General features: G+C 35.9%; 1 protein-coding gene across 1 annotated transcript in view; it reads right to left on the bottom strand.

The window, feature by feature from the left end:
* The window catches only part of Nalcn (sodium leak channel, non-selective), a 317,042-nt gene that overhangs the window by 184,068 nt on the left and 108,898 nt on the right, over positions 1-24,076 (bottom strand). Inside the window, exon 11 of the mRNA XM_032917213.1 lies at positions 10,822-10,953. Coding sequence (XP_032773104.1) covers positions 10,822-10,953 — 132 coding nt within the window. The remainder of the gene's footprint in view (positions 1-10,821; positions 10,954-24,076) is intronic.

The following is a 24,076-nucleotide window of genomic DNA, read 5'->3' as shown; positions in this document are numbered from 1 at the left end:
ATTATCTTTTCCTATTTCTTGCAGCCCACAGCTTTCTGCATGGCATAACCTCCAAGAAATAGGGCTTACTGCTCATTCTATAACAATGGAAAGGTTTTCCAGTCTCTGTCTTCAAGGCATGAAAGTTAGCGGTTCTACATGTCCCTATTATGGAATACATTGCCATTATATCTAATCAACAAGCGGTAGACCCAGTTTAGAGCTCCATGATGTTCCATGGCCTTCTATTTGGTCTGTGAGTGATTGGTGCTATAAGTACAAAGTCTTTTATAAAATGTAGACTTGTTTTGCCACCTTGTAGAAAGACTTAGTTTCTGGAATAATTTCTGTGTACCTCCAAAGTCATCTGCTCTTACAATAATTGTTAGAATGAAATTAAGTAAAACAAATCATTTATTTTAGTTCCAACAAAATTTGACACCTATATTAGAATAAATTAATAGCAAGAAATGACCAAATTACACAAGTAAACCTTCCTGACATTGCAGTAATCTTTGACATTATTGTTAACTTGAATTTCAGTCTCTGGGAAAACCTTAATTAGGTAAGTTGTTCCTGACAATTATTTTTTATACACTTCTAAAAGATTTGAACATTATTGTGTTAGGCAAAATAAGACTACTATAATGATAATCTGAACTATTTATTCATGTATCTCAAAAGTTTTCTCTTTAACTATATAGTACACTATCACTACACCAGAGACTTGGTGGCTGTAAATGTTAGTTAGTGACTGTGAGGTAATTCATGAGATTGGCTATGTCCGAAATTCCCAACTGTGCACACTGCCTGATAATTCAGTCATATGCACTGTAAGAACTATGAGGCCCAAACACATGTGAGTTTTGATTATGGTTTGCATTGAGAATGTTTCTCTCTCTCTTTTTTAAGATGTTTAATTATTTATTATAATTGAGCTACAGACTTTGGTCTGAAATCCTGGGACTTAGAAAAAGATAGGCATCATTATATTTAAGTTTTCTTTTAATTAAGCCAGGGAGTCTTAGACTCCATCCTTGTAATTTGTTTTTTTTCCTCCATCTTTATTAAATTGGGTATTTCTTATTTACATTTCAATTTTTATTCCCTTTCCTGGTTTCCAGGCCAACATCCCCCTAACCCCTCACACTCCCCTTCTATATGGGTGTTCCCTTCACTATCCTCCCCCCATTACCGCCATCCCCCCAACAATCCCATTCACTGGGGGTTCAGTCTTGGCAGGACCAAAGGCTTCCCCTTCCACTGGTGCTCTTACTATGCAGTTGGAGCCCAGGGTCAGTCCACGTATAGTCTTTGGGTAGTGGCTTGGTCCCTGGAAGCTCTGGTTGGTTGGCACTGTTGTTCATATGGGGTCTCAAGCCCCTTCATGCTCTTTAAGTCCTTTCTCTGATTCCTTTAATGGGGTCAGAATGTCTCTTTTGACACATGTTTTGAACTCTTGGTTCCAAGCATAGGGTACCAATTTTAGGTTATGCATGCAACCTTTAGTGGGAGCCTGGTTGGAGTACACAGGATTGGGCCTTTGAAGGTTGCACTACTCCCAATTCTGAAATGTTATCCTCTTTTCTGGTTTGTGGTTACATGAACTATTGGTATGGACTTCCCACAGAGTAGACTGCTACCACAGTCATGTTTTCCCTATCACCATAAACTCAAGTTCTTTGAGCCAAAATAAATATATCTTTATATAAAGATTTAACTGTTGGCAAAAAATATCTATTAACTTTTTCAAAAATTTTTATTGTTTTGTTGCATGTTTTATTAATGCTTTCTAATTTTCCCCAAAGACCTTGTGTATCTTTGTGAAATGTATACTAGACATCCTTCAGCATTTTTAAAATAAATTATTTTCAATTTTTAATTGTGATGTAGTATGTATTTTGTATACTAATCACATATCCGACAACATTGTAAATTCTCCTTTCCTAAAACATGTCTGAAGGGTTGTTTATACTTTGTTTTTGTAGACAAATGCATCACTTGAAAATGTTTTGTGCTTCCTTCTCAGATTCCTCTTCTCTGTTACTTCTTTTTGTCTCTCATTTATTAATTCTTACTTCTTGGATTTTTTTTCTTCTTCTGATTCTGTTGTCTCAGTTTGGGTTCCAGAAAATACTGGACAGAAGTAGATACAGTAACACAGACATTCTCTTGACACGAATAGTCATCATTTATCCCTGTTGTTTGTAGGTTTTAATAGATAACTTATGTTAAGGAAGGTTACTTCTCTTGGTTTACTAAGAGCTTTTATCACAAATACCTTTTATCCAATGTTCTTTATCTACTGAGTTAACTACATCAGTTTTCTTTCATTTCTTGGTGAATAACATTAGAAAAACAGATTTCCTGACACTTGGGCAATTTAAAATACCAAAGACTTTATATAAAAAAAAATAAGCACTAGTAAGTCTTACATTATTAAAAGTAACAACTTTCATGAAACCAACCAATAAAAGATAAGAGACAGGCTACGATCATGGAGAAGATCTGCATTGCTCATTACCAGGTAACTGAAAAACAGTCATGTCTACTCATTGAAGAAGCAAGAAAATGGAAGATAAAAAAGTTAATTCTCTATAATAATCAATACCAGGCATATTAATCTACAATGATTACTTATATAAGAGTGATAAAATTGAATATCTGAATGATCAAAAATTTAGGATGTAATGAAGCTGCTCAAACAGTGTGGGAAGAATACAGATTACCAGAATAAGAGTTTTCAAGCAGTTAGCAAAGTTGAATATGGTTGTATTCTATACCCTAGCAGTTTCTAGCCACGATATATGCTTTGATAAAAAGAAAACAAACGAAAATCCTCAAAGTTCCTCCCAAGTATGGCATGAAATCAGAGATGAGAATATTCACAGAAGCATCATTTCTTATGGCAAAAAATCAAAAGAAACACCACTGAAAACTACAATTCATTATCCATGAAAGAAATAAGCAAACAGTATTGAGGTCAACAGGAGTATTTTTAAAAGCTCAAAGGAATGATACAAAAACCAAACTGTTTATAGATATTCAAAATTTTTATAACACATTCATTAAAATGATGAATATGCTTCTCTGTAGAATAAGATCAAGGCAGAAGAATAAGATCAAGAGACAAATGGGATTATTTTTTACTCTGTCAATTCATTGCTTCTAAATGAAAACCCTAAAGCAATCAGGGAAAAAAAAATCTTTTGAAGAACCTGGGTCGTGAGCACAATATTGATTATGCAATGTTGTCTATGTGATGGGTTTATAAAATGACTAAAATTAAGAACACAGTTAAAAGTTACAGGCTTCTCTAGCCATTTCATGTAACAGACATTATAGACAAACAAGAAAAGATATTAAGAAGAATAGCTTTACATAAGGAGTGAGGGCTAATGGCTGTATCTGGCATCCTAAGTATCTACCATGGAGAAGTCCTATCCTTCATGGATCTTATTGATGCATGATGAATTTAGTCTTAGCACAATTTCACCTGAGCAACAATTATTTCTAAAGACAATATTCATCCTCTTAAACCACAGAAACTCTAAAGAGAAACTAGCACCTGGGCCAGACTATGAGTCATCTCTTTTGACAAATGATCTTAGTACACATTTTGGTTTCCTACTGCAGAAGAGAATGATTTCAGAGCTGTTAGAAACAGGAATTGGTACTTGACCTGTTCACCTAAATATGAGGTCTTAAGATACACAGACTTGGAAACTATTCTTTCTAGCTTTTTATCCTGATTCATTAAAAAATTAATTGATAGATCACTTTTTTCTATAAATTTTAGCAGCTAGAAATCTCATTTAGGGTTATACCAAGAAGGTTATCAGAAAACTAGTAATAATAAAAATTTTCAGTTGAGTCCCTGTGGTTTCTTTTAATCACCAAATAGAAGTAGTTCATGTTAAAGGTTCTTAACTGCCTTTAAGTTTTCAAAATGGCATGAGATGAAGAGTTGTACTCAAGTGAAATTATAATGGGGAACCCGAGTTTGTTTGGAAAAAATTCTGAGGGCTATCCTCTGGTGAAGACCACTTTACTTTGTGAAGCCTTTGGATCTAACAGGGGGCTTTTTATTTATATGAAAGCCTAACTGACAAAAGCAAGAGTGGGAATGGATTGGAACAGACATAGAGGAGAAGAGAAGAGGAGGCAGGCTAACTTGGAACTACAGATTCCTTTTGGTGGGATGTTTTAGCAAATTTATAGTAAGGAAATAAGACCAGCATCCTTTTTCTCTCTCCTGACTTTATTACAAAAAATCCAGTACTTTTAAATCTTAATGCCAGGTGTAAGGAGAGCTGAATTCTTCATTCAGGTAGGTACAGAGGGAACCACAGAGTATAGGGATGATGGTATGATATTAAACAGAACAACTTAGTGTAATAAAACAAGATGGCTTCTCTCACCACTTCCATCAATCTGTGAGTGACTCCTTTTTTTTTAAATTAAGAACTAATTTTATCACATCACTAGTAGATTCCAGCTGTTCTAGTTACCCAGGATAGAATTATCTTACCACTAATAGGATAAACTACCTTCAAATGCAGGTTTTAATGGTTGCAATTAAAGTGCTTAATTATAGTAAGAAGCAATTAATAAATCTTGTAAGTAAAAAAAAAAGTTTATACATTTCTTCAATGTCTAGGCCAAAGTATACTTAACAACAAATTTTCTTTTTGTTTTATTTTTCTTACTCATAAAAACAAGTTGAATATTTTTCAATTATTTTTGTTATACAATTTCAGTTAGAAAATAGTTAGTTAAAACTATATGGTGTTCATATGAGTGTATTGATGGGAGAGATAGTCTAAGCTTGATAGCATATATTAGAAAAGGAAATACGGGGACAAAGAGTGGTGCAGGGACTGAAGAAAAGGTCATCCAGAGGCGGCCTCACCTGGGGATGCATCTCATTAGCTGCCACCAAACCCAGTCACTATTGCTGATGCCAAGAAGTGCTTGCTGACAGGAGCCAGATATGAGTGTCCCCTAAGAGGCTCTACCAGAGCCCTACTGATACAGATGAGGATGCTTGCAGCCAACAATTGACCTGAACAAGGGGACCCCAATGGAGGAGTTAGAGAAAAGACTGAAGGAGCTGAAGGGGTTTGCAACTCCATAGGAAGAACAACAATATCCACCAACCAAACCCTACCAGAGCTCGCAGGGTCTAAACGACCAACCAATGAGTATATATGGAGGGACTCATGACTCTAGCCACATATGTGACAGAAGATGGCATTGTCCAACATCAATGGGAGGAAAAGCCCTTGGTCCTGTGAAGGCTTGTTTTCCCAATGTAGGGTAATGCCAGGGTGTTGAGGCTGGAGTGAGTGGGTGGGAATGGGTGCATCCTCATAGAAGGGGTGGGGTATGGGAGAGGAGGGAAAGGACATAACATTTGAAATGTAAATACATAAAATATCCAAGAAAAATAAAATTATAATAAAAAAAGAAAAGCTGAATATCTGTTTGAAAGATTCTTCTTACAGGCCACAGTTAGGCTTTTTACCAATCTTAACTTTTATCTAAAGTTTAGAAGAAAGACAGACCAGTAAATTGTGATCCCATCTTTTGGCTTGAAAAATCTAGTTTCTTAAATGAGAAATTTTGTTAAATTTGCTCACCTCCTGTGGTCTTTGTACATAGATTTTTTATAAGTTAACAGTTTAATGGAAATACAAATGCTCAAATCACCATACTGCAGCAAAAAAAGTTCAAAATACTAATTTTTCTGATTAAAATATAAGATTATATTTAAAATATAATTATGCTTATTATGAAATGCATGTGTGTACAATAATAAGCAAATATTATCTTAGATGAAAACAAAAATAAAATTCTTACCAAAAATTAGTCTTTACTTTATGTTAATTCATAGTCTAGGAAATAAATCATAACTTTCCTGTTTCTTAGTTAATTCTATATTTAGATTAATTAATCCAAAGTAACAGAACAAATTTGGAGAACAAATATCCAGCACCACAAAGAAACTAAGCAGATTAATTTATTCTTAAGGGATGCTGATTTAGACTGTGAGTTGACTCCTAATGGGTAGAATGGTTTATTTTGGAATTTTCTAAACAATTTCTTTTATAATATGTAGAAACCTAACAAAGAAAATGTTTCTTTTAAATCCCATGGCCTTTTGTGATATAGTGTGAAAGTTAAGCTTTCAGAACTCTTACATAATGCTGTTTCCTTAAATACAGAAATGTTACACTCCCTGGTCTTCAACTGATGCCATAATAGCTGTTTGTGGGGGATTAAATGAGATAATGAATTTCTTTAAAGTACTTAGCACACAATGGACTTTCCAAATAGTGGCAGCTATTGTTGTCAGTAATATTAATGTATTTAAATTTAGCATATGAGAATTCTAGTTGAGAAGTTCCCTGTTCCTATAGCCCAAGCGACAGTCTATTGTTTACGTTTGCAAATAAACTTTTATTAAAACCGAGCTGTCTTAAGGTCACATTCACTTTGCACAAAGGTAGTGAGTTAAGGAGCTGACAGAAGTGTGCAGCCTACAAAGCCTAGCCTGCTTATTTGGCACCTCAAGAAATTTGGTGGCTCTTAGCTTAGACGAAAGCAAGTTATTTGTTAAAAAGTAGACTTGGATAAAGTGATCTAGCCACACTCAAAACAAATTATTAAGACTCACATGCAACACATACAGAATAATTTGAAGTTAAGTCTAAACATATTCTGAGAAACTCAAACACTGAAAGTCAATCTATCTATTGGAACGGATTTTGATTGCTGACATTGTCTATAGTCTATTTATGTGAATGAAATCCTATGCCTAGCTGATTTCTTCCTTTTCTTTCCAGGATTTCCAAGAGTTGTTTACTGTATCTATTTAGCTACTTATCTACTTCTTAATTGAAAAACAACTGACATGTAGAAAGGTGTATTTGTATAATGTATTAACTTGCTGAATTGGGTATAAATATGAGCTTATAAAACTGTCACTACTGATGCCACAGACATGTCCATACCCTCTTAAACCATTCTGTTACCATGGCCTTTGTTCTTGCTGCTAGTGTTAGATGCTATAATAATATTCCATACCCTATCTATGGTCTTAAAATTTTTACATGTTCAGTGTCATGTAGTTGGCAATGGACACTTATATAGAGAGGAATTACCTCCCTCAAGACCAGACTTATTTATTTTTAAAAATCAAGACTGTATCAATAGTTTGGGAAGGGCAACACATAGAAGGCATATAATCTATTTCAAGTTTCTTAGGTATGTGGTTGCTATTTTTAATATTACAAACAAAACCATCAAAGTTGACAAAGATTAATCGCCCACTCCCAGAATCTACCAGCATTTAAGGAGCAATTAATGAACTTCACAATAGAAGGGTTTTTTTTTTTTTGATATTTTGTTGCAATTTCTTATAGTATAGTGAAAGGCCATCTAGCACAGGCTAAAAAAATGTAGGCTTTGCATGAGAATAAATTAGGTAAGGGTTCGTTAAGTCAATTCCCTGTGTTTCCAGGATATATGGCCACTTCTTTTACTCTATAGGATACTGCATAACAAATACCTATAATGGGGAGGCCACAGAAGTGATGTTCATGTAATCTCTGACATCAGAACTCCTGCAGGAGAGACTGTTCCTCCTCAAGGGAATGGCAAGACCCTCTCTTATACTCATCTCTGAGTTTATTCTCTGGAATGTTGGTTATCAGTCCTTAACTCTCTGACACAATTCTCTTGTGCAATTTGTAACCTCACCTTCATGACACAGACAGAGCCTACTAAATATTGAGTATCTCTCTATTTTAAACAATCGCTTCCACTTTATCAAGTTCCATGTGCAGATCATAGTTCCTGTACCTGTCCTTGCCTCCATTGTTTCTCTCCCAAGTATACAGCATTCCACTACACACTGCCCTTGTTGCTATGTTCTATGGAGTATAATAAATGGATAAGGAAAAGATGTCCCATCCTTTCTTCCTGGGAGCTCCTTGATAGTATTCCACCAGGGAAAACCAACTTATGATTATTCTCTCCACCCTACACTCAAGTCTCCCTCATCCATTCAGGTACCTTGCCCAAATCACACTGTCATAAGAATTAGCAGTCCTCTTCAACATCCACTTACTTGAGACTCATCGACTTTCAGAGACTATGGTGGTTCCTTGAACTCTTGTCATAACCTCATTCTTATGGTTAAGCCACAAATCTCTATATAACACCCTAGGTTTCATATTTCATTACCAAAAATCATGGTGCAATTGGAAACCTTGACTTCTTCTTTCTGACCACAATTGATAACTTTCTATCTCACTTCAACCTAACATGTGTTCTGACCACATGGAGATTCCGAGCGCTTCATTTTTCTTTCATTCTTCTGTTTTCATCTATTTCCATAGGCTTTAATTTCACCTTTCTTGTCAGTCATATTCGTCCATCCTCTTATCTTTCGGCTCTCCCACTCCAAATAAAGTTCTAAAGCTGGGTCAGTTTGTGCAGCATGTAGTTTCTAATCAAGACACACTAAACTGGCTAAGCACCAGCAATGGTGGTCTTTCCCACCCCCATGGTTCCCAGGGCTACCTGGCTGCTCAGCCCTTCTGATCTTCCCAATCCAACCACACCCTGTGGCTAGCCTTCAGAAAGCAGGCTACCACTCACTCAGATCCCCCGAGTCCCTGTAAAATACAACACTAAAAACTTGTAATATACCAGCCAGATTTATAATGGTAAATCTCCAATCCCAAAATGCTCACACAAAGAATACAAAACTCAATTGCTATAAACACAAGCTGCACATAGATTGGGCAAATGTACCCTACAAGGCTTATTGCCTATCGATGAAATCTGTTGCTACTTGTGGCTTCTCCAGACCACGTACGTGGGTCAGCTCCACATTCTTCTCCTTCTGGTTCCATCTTGTCTCTCTCTCCCTTGAGTCTTGTCTCTGTCTCCCCTCTCTTTCTCTTCTCTAAAACTTTCAGCTCCGCCCCCTCCTTCCACTGCCTAATCACAGGCTCTTGCCTTAACTGACCAATTAAGATTTCACCTGAGTACAGGCACCCCTCTGAGGAAACAAAACACAGATGGCGATACACATGTTTGAACCCCCTCCCCCGTCTTTCTACATTCTTATGTAAGATCTAGGACAGTTGATATCTTACATGTTTATTATACTGCTAAAGCCATACTCTGAGATTTAATTAGATCTTTAGCACTGCATTTGAAGTATATTTAAATCTTTTTATGATCTTTGGCTCAATCTCCCCCATTTTTCTTAAGCTTTTTATTTCGTTGTGTCATTTGCCTGGATGTGCATCCATCTCTCATAAACTGGGAAAAGCATACATCAGTGAGGACCCCTCCCAACCACATTCCATCTCTGTGTTAAAAACTTATCACAAAAATTTCACTATCAGTCTATATATTATCTATACTTTAATACACATTTACATTCATTCACTCATTCTGGTTGTGTGACTGTATGTCTGAGAGTCTTTTATGTGTGCAAATTTGTGCAATGGCATGCACGTGGGTGTCAGAGTATAACTCGTATTGATTCTGTTTTTCAACATGTGAATTGATGATTAAACTCAGGTTATTAGGCTTGGCTGGAAGTACTGTCAGCAACTGAGCCACCTTGTCAGCTCATTTCTACTTAATGGCAATTCTTGTTAGGGTTCCAGAACATTTTATTGCCTTTTGGTATTGGTTTGGATATAATTTCCTCATGAGGCTCTCCACACATTCGCTACTGTTGTTTACCATCTGTTTTTCTTGCTGCTTGTAAGCACCACATAACCTGAAGCTATTAGATCAATGCCATGTCACAGCTATTCCTAGGCAATGAAATTTTGGTATTAAAGGGGGTTTTTTGGTTTTTTTTTTTTTTACAGGAAACAAAGCTCTACAAGGAGGGTAACATTTATAAATGACTCCTAGAAGTTTGTTGACATCCATATAGATGTTTATATTCAATATATGCATGTTATTTTTCAGAAAAGTTTATCTGTACATGAACTAAACTTTTATTAACCCAGTCCATTTTTAATGTGTTGTGAGAGTTCTAAGAGAACTAAACTATGGCGTTAATTGCTTTCTCCATAAAATAACGGAGCTGAAATGAGGTTTATTTTCTGGTTTTAAGTTTGTTTTATTCACATATGGGATATTTTTAAATGCAATGCAAAGAATGGGTTTCTATATGCCAATTCATTTTCCATAAATATATAGCCACTGAATTATGAGATTGTTTTCAGGATGTTTAAAAATAGTGGTCTTTGAAAATGATTAAAAATATTAGGCTCAGTGAGATGGCTCATTGGGAAAGCACTTGCCGCACAAGCCTAATGGCTTCCGGTTAATTTGATGTTGTGGTGCATGAACAAATATGTAATGACTAAATCAGGGCAATTCGTGTAGCATCATTCTAATATTCATCCTGGGCTTGACATCTGTAGTCCAGGTGCAGAGCTAACTAGTTTATCTCTGAGCTTCTGAACCTGTGGTCACTTACCTCAGGAGGAAGCAAGCTAATGCAACATGAAAAGAGGGGAGAAAATGAGAGGTGGGTAGAATAACAGATTGTTCTGGAGTAAGACCTAGGGAAAAAGGTTACCTTGGCAACATGACCACTGTGGAGGGCTGCTGAGACGGGAAATGAGTCAAGCAACACAATAACCAGAGGAATCACTTGAGAGGCAGATGGTAAATAAACGTAGGAGGCAGTCGAGTAACTAGTGCACTAGAGTTATTTTCATGGTCATAAAAGGCCCTGGATGAGGCTCTCCCACATTGAGTAGTACTGCTGCACACCCTCTCCAGTGAGAGACTTACCTCTGCAAGGTAGAACTCGTCATATTGCCTTCTGAAGTTCTCTCCCTTGTAGTAGTTGCTGGCAGCAACTATTACATCCACAGTCACCATGCTCAGGATAAACATGTGGAAAACTGATGACCGCATCATTTTCTGAAGAGGCAAAATGGATAGGTCAACTCTCCCTGAAGACACAAAGCTTACCATAAACTGCAACGTGCATGCTGATGTTTTGAGGGACAAGTCCCTGCAGCAAAAAAGTTTTTTCCAAGATCGCTGATCAATGTCTTTCCTGTTGAATTGTGGGACCAAAGGAATCCATTTCTTTCAGTGCGTTAAAGAAGCATGGAAAACTAGTTTCAGACACCTTCGGTTAAATGTGGAAAATACATTTAATTTAACTTGTATATACTTCATCTTGAATATTAGGTTGTTATGACCCTAAGTTCTGACTACATGAAAAAAAATAGTTTTCAAAATAGCTATTTTGAAAAACAGGCATGGCTATTTGGTATTGAGGGGTGAGAGTGAAAATGATTTGGAGATGGTTATAAAGCTGGAAAGAGGGAGAAACGGATGATTTATTTTCTCTTATTGCATCTACAAACAATTGCTGAAAATAATCCTGTAGTAAAGAAGAACTGTCAGTTGAGTTTATTATGTGTCTGGAGCTGTTCTAGAATTATACATACATTAACTCAATTAAACTCCATCCTACTCCTAGTTTGTTATTCTAATTTGATAGATAAGAAAATGTACTCTAAGAAATTAAATAATTTTCCCCACTGTCACACTAGTGTAGAGGCTGGATTTAGGATTAGGAATCCAATCTGGCCCTTGCCTATATCATAGTAGAGTTAACTAAGCATTGAAAACAAGTATTGTGATAGCTGCCATGAGTTGAATGATTATTATATGCCAAGCCATTTTATGCACATCTTATTCATGTTGTGTCTGTTATACCACAGTTATGAACAGTAGGGTATATGACTTGGGTTATACAGAGTTCAGAGAGCTTAGGCTATTTGTTCAAGACCACACAGCAAGAATGCATCAGAATTAAGCTTTGCCACCAAGTCTGTTTGAAGTCTATTCTCTGATTTTACTAAATTGTGAGGAAGAGATCACCTAAGTGGAGAAAACAGAAGGGGAAGTCTCTGAACCTGAGAGAGCCAACTGCTCAGGACTGATGCCACCACATGGCCTCTTCCATGTGTGTGTGTGTGTGTGTGTGTGCGTGTGTGTTAAAGAGAAATCTATAATAGAATAATAGGTAGCATAGGGTCAGTGGAGAAAGTTAGAGGGAGAGAGACAATATAAGTTTGAAAGAGACATGGAGATAGAAGCATGTCATTTTATTTAGACATGGAGATGAGATCCATGGCCAATGAGCAAGTGCAAAGCACAATATAGAGGCAGGTGGAGAGTGAGTCTTTAGAGAAAACCCAGCATACCAGAAAAAAGTTTACTTAGGTCTCGCCCACATCCAAAAGCAAAATAGAACAAAGTAAAAAGGAGAAGTTTGCCTTTCTGAGTGAGAGCACAGAGAGGCAGTTACATATACTCTTCTTGAGGTTTCTTTTCTTTCCCAGACTTATGGACACATTGCATGCCACTGCTCTGTGATCCAACTGGCAAGCTCCTTAATAGCACAACTAAAACTTCCTACATAGAGCTCAGGGATAAAGTGTACCTGAACTGGAGTCTATGGCATCATATTATTTATTCTTCTTGACCAGAATGAGGCAGACCTAAGTTGTCTGCTGTTGAGACTCCACCATTTCCTGGTGTGCTACCCATGAGCAACATATGTAAGCCCCTCTGTACCTCAGTTTTCTCCTCAGTAAAGTGGCTGCTATGCGTCTGCTTCAAAGGGGTATTATCACTTTTAAATGAGTCAATATCTATGGAGATGTGTTAATATACTGCAGGTGTTGTTACAAAGATCTCTACTCCAAACAAATACCATTTCACGAACCAGATATATGTCTGTCAGAAATAACAAATTAAGCACACAAGGTCAAAGAATTAATTGTATTAAATGTCTGACTGAAGACAGAACCAAGGGCGATAAATCAAAGTGATAAAAACCTAATAACTCTGAGCCAAGGGAAAAGCAGATTTCCCATGAGGCTTCATGTTGTCTTAGGGCTTGACACATTTTTATATTTCTCTTTGACTTTACTTCATTGGTAGTACAAAAATCAAATCCCAGAACTGTCAATCAACCTGTTTGTATGGCTGTCAATTTACTTGCAGGAACTACTGACCTTCATAACACAGAGAAGTAAATCAGTTGTCAAGTTTCTATTCTTGTTAGATTTTGCATTGTTATTTCCTCTTTCTTTGCATTGTGAGAGTTAAATTCCACATCCACCACTCCCTTTCTATAGTCTTTTCAACATAGTGTTCTAATTAAAACATGTCAACTGATTTCCATTTTATTAGCATGACAGAAAACCTACAACTTTTTTTTTCTGTTTCCCTTCACTGTGGATATAGGTCTTAAGTAAACTGTTATTACAGAAAGGTCCAAACAAAGCTTTTCAGCCATGGCTGTCAAAAAAACTTTGAAATTGGTTTTGTAACTGTCACAGCTTGGCTTTGGTGCTGTCATTATAATTAGGCTGTGTTTTTGTCTGAGTGTCTAAGTATCTCTGTTGGCACAGAGTCATTAAAATAATCACTTACAATGGAGTTTGATATGCTATAATCACTGTGGCTTGGTTGACTTGCTCCAAAGTAATAACTTTCGAACATTAAATAAGAATGAAGGCGATAAGTATGTGTAGAAGCTAAATTTAAATATTAAAACTAGAAACTCTGGCTTTAATATGAAAGCTGGTGACAGATGCCTTTGGAACTGAATTCCGTCAACCAGTGTTAGAACTGGCCATCAGCTTCTATGATGTAAAATGGCTGGTAACATCACATTTGGATTTATTCTTGTATTTGCAGAAATCTAGGTCTTTACCTTCAATTTTCACTTGTGCAATTTAACATAAAGAAAATTGTCGATGTTGAATAGGTGTCAAAAAACATTAAGAGACTTGAGGTTTCCTCAGTTCTATTATTTAACATAAATGTAAGCTCTACCTACCATCAGTTTATTTATATAGAGACATGAACACATGTACATGTTCATGAACACACAAATGTACAAATTTAAATGTATATATGTGTGTGTTCTATAGTTATATTTTATATATGTAACATAACATTTTCAGATATATATTCAACCACTTTAAAGTTCCTTTACTTAAAATGTTATTTTAGTTCACTTTTTTATTAAAGTGAGGGGACAGAAGAGATGTTTCAGTGCTCAAAAATGATTGTTGATCTTTTAGATGATTCAAGTTTTATTTCCAGCACCCACATAAGGCAACTCACAACCTCCCAAAACTCTAGCTTCAGGGGATCTGACACCCTTTTCTGCTCTTAGTGAGTACCTGCATTCACTCACACAGATACACATATGCAGACAGAAATAAAAATAAAACTAAAACTACTCAGAAAGGGTTTTTAGAAACCAGATAACTTTGGAATACTTTTTAGTTTGCTCCAAAATCCACTTATTTGTGTAAATGACAATTGAACTTACCAAGACATTAGGAGACTAAGGTAGAATCTTTCCCAAGATTCTAGAGTATCAGAAATACTCTAGAGACTTTCTTTTCAAGGGGTCCCTGGGTGAACTGCACCCTTAGAGGTGCAAGAAATGAATTTAGAAATGCAAGAACTCATGCTGTTTCCTAGTTCCAAAGAATTCAAATCTGTAACTTTAGCAAGGTCCCTAGGTGGTTTCATGTGTCATGTTCAAGTTTAAGAATTAGTGCTGTAAATCATATTCATTGAATAAGAGGGTAAACTTGGTAACTTATAAAATTATCAGACATTTTAAACTTCATGATTCTAAAAGCCTCCAATGAAAGAAGTGGAATCCAACAAAGACTGGATGAATATCACTGTTATATTATGATCACCAAACCCTCAAGTAGAATTCCTTCCTATCCAACTCCAAGGCAAAGAACCAGTTAGAAAAAAGGGTTTTCACCATGAGAGGGCTTTATGAAGCCACCACCACAGATTCGTTAATAAAGGCATGCGAAGAAGTAGTTTCATAGGTTATAAAAGAAGAGACTAAAATTTGCTTAGTTTCCAAAAATAATGTAGTCTTGGTAATGTTGCATTCCTCCACAAAAGAAAAAAACATCAAATAACTAATTTTGATTTCTTATCTATAGCACATGATAAATTTGTGTTATATGTTTAACTAAGTTGTAGACATCTGTTACAATCATAAAAGGAAAGAGCAGAGCACTATTTATAAATTGAATGGGCTGGACAGACATCAGCTCAAATTATCTTCTAGGAAAACGATTGAACATACCTGTTCAGTACTCTGAAATAAAAGTTGAACTAAGGTCTCCACACAAGGTGGCTCATTAATAGGATGCTGTAAATATTGTTGCATCAGGTGTAAACAACATTATAGTAATTATATCTTTCCTCTTGCTTTGTGCTAGGAAGTGCTGTAAGAGAAAAAGTGTGAAATGGGGGTGCAAAGGCCAAGAACAAGAAATGTCACAATTTTACTAGGTTGAGGCCTGAGGATGTATGTAGCTCAGAGGTTGAGTGCCTGTCTAGCATGCATGAGGCCTTGGTTCATGCAAGAGAAGAGAGAGAGAAATGCCAGTTTTCAGTCCCATTGTTCAAGGAAAGTCCTCAAGAGACTGCAATATGACAAAGTTCCTTCTGCTATTAAAATCAACATTAAGAACAAATATTATCAAGATAAGTGTCAATCTGTGCTTGAGTGCTTGGTCTGTGCCAACCTTTATTTCAAGCACAGTGTGCAGGGATGTAATGACACTATTTGGTCTCAGATGGTTGATGTTTATGCCTTCCCTCTTCATCAGGAAGAAACAGACTTTTAGGAAGGATGAATAGTGTTCCAATCACATCAAGTTGGAAAACATTCTCAAATGTTTTGGGAACAAAGCAGGTGCTTCTCTGCCTTTACTTGAATGGTCAAGAAGACCTTGACATGGCTTTTGAAGATGCTAAAATGAATGCGAACCAGTTTCCTTGCTGAGGGTTTGTCTGGGAATAGAAGGCAGAAGTACACAGAGCCTGTGTTTGAAAACATCTGTTGAGAAGGATGTAAGATCATCATGATATAATAAAATGTTAGTATGAAGACTGCTTGAGCTCTGTGCCTGATTTGACCTCTCTGTAACATTTTCTCTTCTAGGTAGAGAATTGAAGTTGCTATATCCTTTATTGAAACACAAATACAAACAGGATTACTTAATCCAATGTCTAGTAAACATCTTGAATAGTTTATTGGAAAACTACGGAGGAATTTAAAAATAGAAATATGGTTAGTTACTTATGGAGGAAGGTAAGAGAAATAAAACATGAGAAATTAATTCAAAGAAATAAAAAATCTTGAGACAGACTATGAAGATTCATAGATTTCTAAAATGTCTAAAGTGAACTTGTTTTGGTAGTTTATATATGAGTACTTTTGGGGGAACTGCTTTATTAATTTTTCTGGTAATATTTTCTATGAAACAGTGACTTTGATAGTCTTAAGTTAGTGTAGATAAAATGTACTAAATAGGGCAATTGTGCCTTAGAGTTCACAATGCATATAGATTACAATAATGAACATTAGAACTCAGAAGTTGAATCTTTCATTTGCTTCTTGAATGAACCAAATATTAATCTTGTCTCACATTGCATCATTTGGGTACTAAAATTTTAATTTTAATTGGATTCCAAAATAAATAATTTAGATAACAATGCATTCATAAGGGAAACGTTTCAAAAACCATCTTGTATGTAATCTACATAGAATGAGATCATAACCATTAACAACTGTACAAATCCTAATATAAACTTTCCTTTCATAAGTATTGTGTACTAACTGAGAAGACATCTGTATGTTCATGATTCTATAATTGCTATACAAATTATTCTACACAATTAAAATAGTTTTGTTAGGTAGGTAATATGTTTGTATCAATACTGAAAATAGAACATGGATGTCCTTCTAAACTGTGTCTTTCTCATTAACCTACCCTTAGAGAGGAAGGATAGAAAGAAATTCATGAATAATTTCCTACAAGGGCACTGAGAGTCTGTGATGCTGTGGACACCCTACAAGCTGTGATACCTTAAGAGTTGCTTGCTCTTTTCTCTTGGAAAGAAAGATAAGTGAGAAGAGTCTCATCAAACCCTTTAATTTCTTGTCTAGTATCAGTGAGCATTCAACTTTTATGTCATTAAATCACATATTGTTACTCATGCTATCATCATCAATATACTTCAATCATCAGTTCCTGACAATACAATACAAGTTAGATTTAAAAGGAAAAACACCTGTAGGTTGATGTCGTTATTCAGGTGAGGGCTGGCACAAGTTAGGTCAAGGCCATGATTGGACAGTAAAAAAATGAGTCAGGGACAAAGCTTTTGAAAGGTGGGAGAGAAGGAGAAAGAGAGAGAATCAAGATGTTCACGGAGAAAAATGACCCACATCTCGGTGGTCTCAAATTGCCAAGGTAGTTGGTGTGGATTTCTGTAGGCAAATTTATTTTATCTAAATGGGTGGTTTATATCCTTATTATTGGTTGTGAGTTTATTGTGTGGGTGGATTGTGGATTGAATTTAACATAGAAATCTGACTGTTGGGTTGCAGTTTGTTGAGTCTTGATTTTAATAGGTTGTTGGGAGTTTATAGTATAACTATTAGGGGGCAGATGTTGGGAATGCAAACAAAGCACTGGCAGAGAGGGCATCGAGTGGAGTGCTCAGGAACTGGTTGTGACAAGCGTCCTTTTTTTATTTTTACTGCAACATGTCTCCTGAGTTGGGAAAATTTGGTAAGCTCAGGTAAGTGTTATTTTCAACTAGTGATTTTATTTTTCTTTTAGTCTGTGTGCAAAAGTGTGATGTCTTTCACTGAACCCCACCCATGGTTATCTATGCCCTTGCCAGTGTCTTCTTCAGCAATTCTTGATCCAGTCATGTGACTTGCTTTGGTTAGTTTATAGTAACAGTGTAATGAGTAGATACTTTGGAAATACTTGTGGGCTTGAATTTACTCTTGTTCTTCTAGGATGCCTGAGCTAAAACATTGATATGCTGATCTAGCTGTGAACCCTAATGTACTCTTCAGTCAACTTTCAGCCAGCCAAGCTCAGAGCGTAGATTTGAGCTGAAGAGTGGCTGAGGACAGATCCCCAAGATACTAGCTGATGTTTGGTGAGGCTTGGCATAGACTGGCATGGCTTTTCAGGTCAATCATAGATTCACAGGTAAAAAAAAATTAGTATCATCTTTATAAATCAGAATAGCTTAAATCAATTAGCTTCATTTGGTTGCTAACCAACCAGGTGTCCAAGGCCTTCTAGTTTATACAAGGAGCAGAAGTCTGCTATGGGGACTTGAAAATTAATGATCTAATTATGAATGTTGATCCTTGTGGAAAGGGAAGAACATGTATGGGTGTCTTAATGGTATTCAGCCTCATTATCTAAGGCAAGACATACATATAGCGCATTGTGCTCTTCAGAGACCCATCATGATCCACAATGTAACAGTATTCACATTGATATGATGCTTTACTCAGCACTAGAGACCCACAAAAGTTATTTCTGGATACCTAGAGACTAATGAAGACCACAATTATCTGCATTTATTGGTAAAAGTAAAGGACACCTAAAATAGACCATTTCCTGAAATTTACTCAACAAAATAATTTGTGCTGAATTGATTTAAGCCATGGTGTATATTGCTTACAAAGGCTTCAATTTAGGACAGCATGTGCTTTCCAGAACACAATGCCATAATGGACATTCACGCTTTGAACCACATTACTTAACAGTGCTTAATACTCCACTGTTCTCTCACAATTTGTGGCCGCACATTTATGGATTAGTGGGAGAAAGGAGAAGTAAATGAAGATCTGTCCCAAATCCTTCCAATTAGCTCAACTATAATTTAAGGATTAAAACTCAGTGTCCCTACAAGACTTCACTATTGACATTTGAAAAAAAATCAGGAAGGAGAATGTAAACTCTTGGCTTGTAATCAATGATGTGCTGACCTTGTTCAAATTCTAGTCTCAGATAATAATGAAAATTAGAACATTAGAATTTTTGCGAGATTCTCCTCTCATGCTAGAAAAAAAGTAATGATAGAAAGATATTCAAACACTATTATTCAGTTCCTCTCCCCAAGTTTTCGCCTAAGCAATTAATTTAGTTCTGATATAAGAAATAGGGTATGTCATTTGTGCCTGTGTGTATGTACAAAAGTCTACATGCTAATTTGCTGTAGTTAGTCACTCAAATATAATGTGTCAAGGCAATATTTTTTTTAATCTGTAAACTGGAAAAATCAAACAAATAGATTTAGAAACAAGGACAAAGAAACAGACTTCCAAGGCCTGTTGTTTGAGGGGGTAGGATACAGTGCTGGGCCCAGAGGCTGAGCCAAATGACCATGGTGATGTACAGGAACTGACTTCCTAGAAGTGTGTTAAGATCTTCAAGTAGTGAACAAGGCTGTGTGTGTGCTAAGGACAAGGATATTTCTTTTTCAAGGTTGAGTGGCCCACTATCTTCCATAGCCTATGTTGGGAATTTGAGGAACATTCATCTCAGTACTTGCATACAGAAGGATATTATTAACCCTGTTTGTCAGACAAGGACACTGAAACTCAAAAATTTTTGGAGAGTTGTCCCCCTGGGCCTATATCTTCCTATCTTCTCACAGTGGCCTAACAGGATAGAAGAGACTAGCTGGTAAAACGAACTTAACTTCTCACAGGCCTATCAATTCTTGAAATGATTATTAGTTGTGGGAAGGTTTATTTAGAAGATAGACATTCTAAGAACTATCTAGGATGTCACTCCACCATTTAAAATACACATCTTACACTGTTCACCTCCTCTCAATCTTCACCCTCAATGGAAATTTTCTCAAAAACCATTAAAACACTACAGTAATAATCTTGTCATAATTTGACCTATTTATGGAAAAAGCCTTTTTCCCTCTCTTCCTTGTAAGAGGAGTGACATGGGATGTTACCAGAGAGAAATTGAGCAGGAACACTCCATGTCTCATACATGCCTTCATTTTCCTGTCAGATATTCTCTATGATAATAGATCACTGGGTATGAATGTGTTGGAAGAGAGTGCCAGGAATGCAGCCACATCTGTCAAATTGTCAAAGATGAAAACTCCTACCTGAGAAGCAGAGGGATGGCTTGTCACAGCAGCAGCTGACAAATGACTTTCCCATTTAATCTAATTCTATTCATCATGCATTAGAGTGACCCCTTCACACAGATGTTGTTCATATAAAAAAACCCCAGCACTTATATAGCTACCTAATGGTGGGTTTGATGCTAAAAGAGTCTATTATAACTTTTCAATTTTCTGAGACCCACACTTAAGCAAATATTCAAGAAACTTTTAAAATGGTTTCATAATACTGCATGAGAGTCTTGCCTCACTGCCTTGTACAATGCACAGCAGAGTACACAGTGTGCATTCATACATCTATTATCCATAGATGGATTTGTTTCCATATTTGATATTTTTATTGCTTTGTATTCATATACAAGTGATTTATACTTTAGAAATATAAGGGGGTTAGAATAATTAGACAATAAGTAGGCAACTGAAAGGTTAGTAATCTGAAAATTGCTTATGAATCTGCAGAAATTTATAAGTAGCTAGTGAATATTTGAAAATATGACTACATTTAACATCTTCCATCAGAAGAATGGAAATTTATGTATGTTACTGTTTACTTATGATATCATTGACCTGCTTGCCTCAATGTACAGGTCCCCTGAGTGCCATATTCCAGCCTCTCCACCTAGGTAGGTTTTGTATATCTTTTACCAGAGCCTAGCCAGAAGAGTCCTCCTAATCTTCTAACCCCCATATACTCTCCTCAACCCCCCAAATTTTCTTAGTTTTCATATCCAGTGTTTCTACCTCATCTGGTCACCCTTGCTTGAACTGGTCCCAACCCACAGACTTCAGCCAAGACATGTCCTGCCCACTTCCAGATACATCATGTGCCACATTTAATCTTTCTACACAAACAAGTCCTGCATATCCCCTATATCTTAGCTCAATGAATCCAACAGGTCCTTCCTTCCATACAGTAACCTCAATCCTCAGATCTACCCAGGGTTGGACCATGATAAACATTGTGTATATCAGCCCAAGTCTCTGTCTAACTGACCTCATTCCACTTAAATTATATCCAACATTTAGGCCCAACACAGACTGTAAATTCTGTGTTCAGCCATAGCATGCCATGTTGATTCAGATACAAAGATAACAAAAGGAGACCACATGCCCAGATATCATTGTGGGAAAATCCTATCAATATTAAAATTTGAAGCAGTATCTTCTACAACTCCTGAAGTCAACCAGTCCTATAGAACCTTTCTCCAATGATAATTACCTTGATAAATCCTGTGACACAAATAAAGGAATAAATCATATAAATTTTCTTAAAGAATTCAAGGAACTGAAAGAACACACACACACACACACACACACACACACACACACACAGCTCAATGAACTTAAAGAGAATGAGTTTAAAAAGAGATGCCCCAAAGAATACAAATACAAATTTCCTGATGGAAATGATGAACACAAACCAGGATTTGAAAATGAAATTCACTAAAATGATAGAAACATAAAAAAGAACTCAAGAAAAAAATTAACTTAGAATTGAATAACTCCATAAATGAAACTAGCCAACTTAGTGGAAGCCTTGAAAGGAGAATTGATTACAAAGAGAGACTATCAGGACTCAAAAGGTAAAGTAGATCTTCATGAAATAAGCAAAGGATGTGAACAATTAAAAAGAAAACTACAGGGAGAAAAAATTCAGAAACGTGAGGGGAAAGTCCAAACCTTCAAATTATAAAATAGATACAAAAGAAAAATTTCCAGGTCAATGATGCAGATCAAATCGTCAACAAGATCACAGATGAAAACTCTTAGGAAACTTAGGAAAGATCCATACAGATATAAGAAGCACACAGACCACCAAATAGGCAAGACCAGAAAATAAATTCTCCACAGCATATTGTAGATAAAACACTAAGGATGCAGAAAAGAGAATGGGTACTAAAAGAGGCAAAAGAAAAAAAAAATCAGGTTATATATATATATATATATATATATATATATATATATATATCTGTAAAACTTTGAAAGACAGAACAGCCTAGAGCAATGTGTTCCACGTCCTAAATACACAATTGGCACTAATGAAGTCCTCAAAAACATTTGCCATAGTTGAAGAAGAAAAATATTTCAAGATATAAGCAACCTTAAAATTTTATATCTAACAGACCACACTTAAAGAAAATGCAAGAAGCCATATGTGATGGTTATTTCTTGTTAACTTGACTACACCTGGAATAAACTACAATCAAGAAATCAAGGGCACATAGAGATAATGAAGCTGCAAGGCACAGGTTTCTGACCTGTATCTTGACATGAAAACGAGGCACAGTGGCCATAAAAAGCTTAGGTCAAGGCAAAGCAGTACACACCTTTAATCCTAGGAGACTGAGGCAAGCAGATATCTGAGATCAAGGTCAGCCTGGGACAAAGCAAGTTTTTGATCCAGGTGTGGTAGTACACCCATTTAATCTGGGCCACATCTTCTCCTGGAGACATACTTAGGGACATTTGCAGAAGGAAGACTTACCCTTTTTCAACTCCTTGCAATTACTTGTCAGCACATCTACAGAAGACCAGCTTAACCAACTAGCATTGTGGGACTGAGTAACTACTAGATTCTTGGACTTACATCACAGCTGTCAACTGTTGGGTTAGTTGGACTACAGACTGTAAGTCATTAACAATAAATTCCCTTAATAAATAGAGATATTCCATAAATTCTGTGACTCTAGAGAACCCTAACTAGTACACCATGTTTCAAGCAGACGAGATGAATAAATAGTCTAGAGACTGTAAGAAGAATAAAAATGCTGTAATTACTAAAACACAAAGTACAATCCTTTTCCTCATTGTCATAATCAACAATAACAACAACAAACAACACACACACACACATACACACACACACCCACACTCACAAAACACCAAAACGAACAACACAATGATTGCAACTAACATATATCTTTCATAATTACTTTAAATATTACTAGCATCAAATCTCCAATCTAAGGACACAGACTCTTTGAATAAATCAGGAAAGAAAATCCATTCAACTGTTATCTACAAGGAATAGATCTTAGTTTTAAAGATAGGTACTGCCTTAGAATAAAAGGATGAACAAAAGTACTCCAACTAAATGGGACCAGGAAACAACAGATATCACTATCCTAATATCTGACAAAATAGACTACAACTGATCAGAAGAGACAAAGATGGACATTCCAGCCTAATGAAGGAACAGTTAACCAAGAAGACATTACTATCATAAACATATGCACCAAAATCTGGTGTATCGCATTTCATAAAAATTGTACAATTTGAATTAAAGATATAGATTAACATTATCCTATTAATAGTTGGTGATTTCAATAGTCTTTTTCTAATAGGTCATCTGAACAAAACATAAGCAGAGAAATATCAGAATTAGATGAGATTATATCAAATAGACAACAGATATCTACAGAATATTCTTTCCAAACACAAAGGATATACATGCTTCTCAGCGATCTATGGAAGTTTGTTAAAAATAGACCACATCTAGAGACAGAATGCAAATATTAACAAAGTCAGAAAGATTGAAATAACTGCATCTATCTTACCTCACCATAATGCGATAAAATAGAATTGACAACAACCACATCTCTACCAAGTACATAAATTTAGGAATATTAAAATCGATTAGTGATAGATGGATCAAAAAAGAAATCAAGAAAGAAATAAAAAATTTCTGGAATTAATGAAAATGAAAACATAACACACTGAAATCCCTAAGATACATTAAAATCAGTCCTACGTGGGGAATTTATAGCTCCAAGTGCCTACATTAAAAATAAACACAAGCAAATAATTTAATGATCTACCTTAAATATTTGAGAATCAAACAAACAAAAACAAAACAAAATCAAAAGTAAATCAAACCAAGTAGCTGGCAAGAAATAATAAAAATCAAACCAGGAATTAATAAAATAGAAAAAAGAAAAACAAAGAATAAATGAATCTAAAAGCTGGTTCTTTGAGAAGATAAAAAAGGAACCTTAAG

The sequence above is a fragment of the Rattus rattus genome, chromosome 12 (assembly GCF_011064425.1).
Source record: "Rattus rattus isolate New Zealand chromosome 12, Rrattus_CSIRO_v1, whole genome shotgun sequence".
Classification (NCBI taxonomy): Eukaryota; Metazoa; Chordata; class Mammalia; order Rodentia; family Muridae; genus Rattus; species Rattus rattus.
The sequence above is the reverse complement of the archived record's forward strand: the minus strand, read 5'-3'. Positions and strand labels throughout refer to the sequence as shown.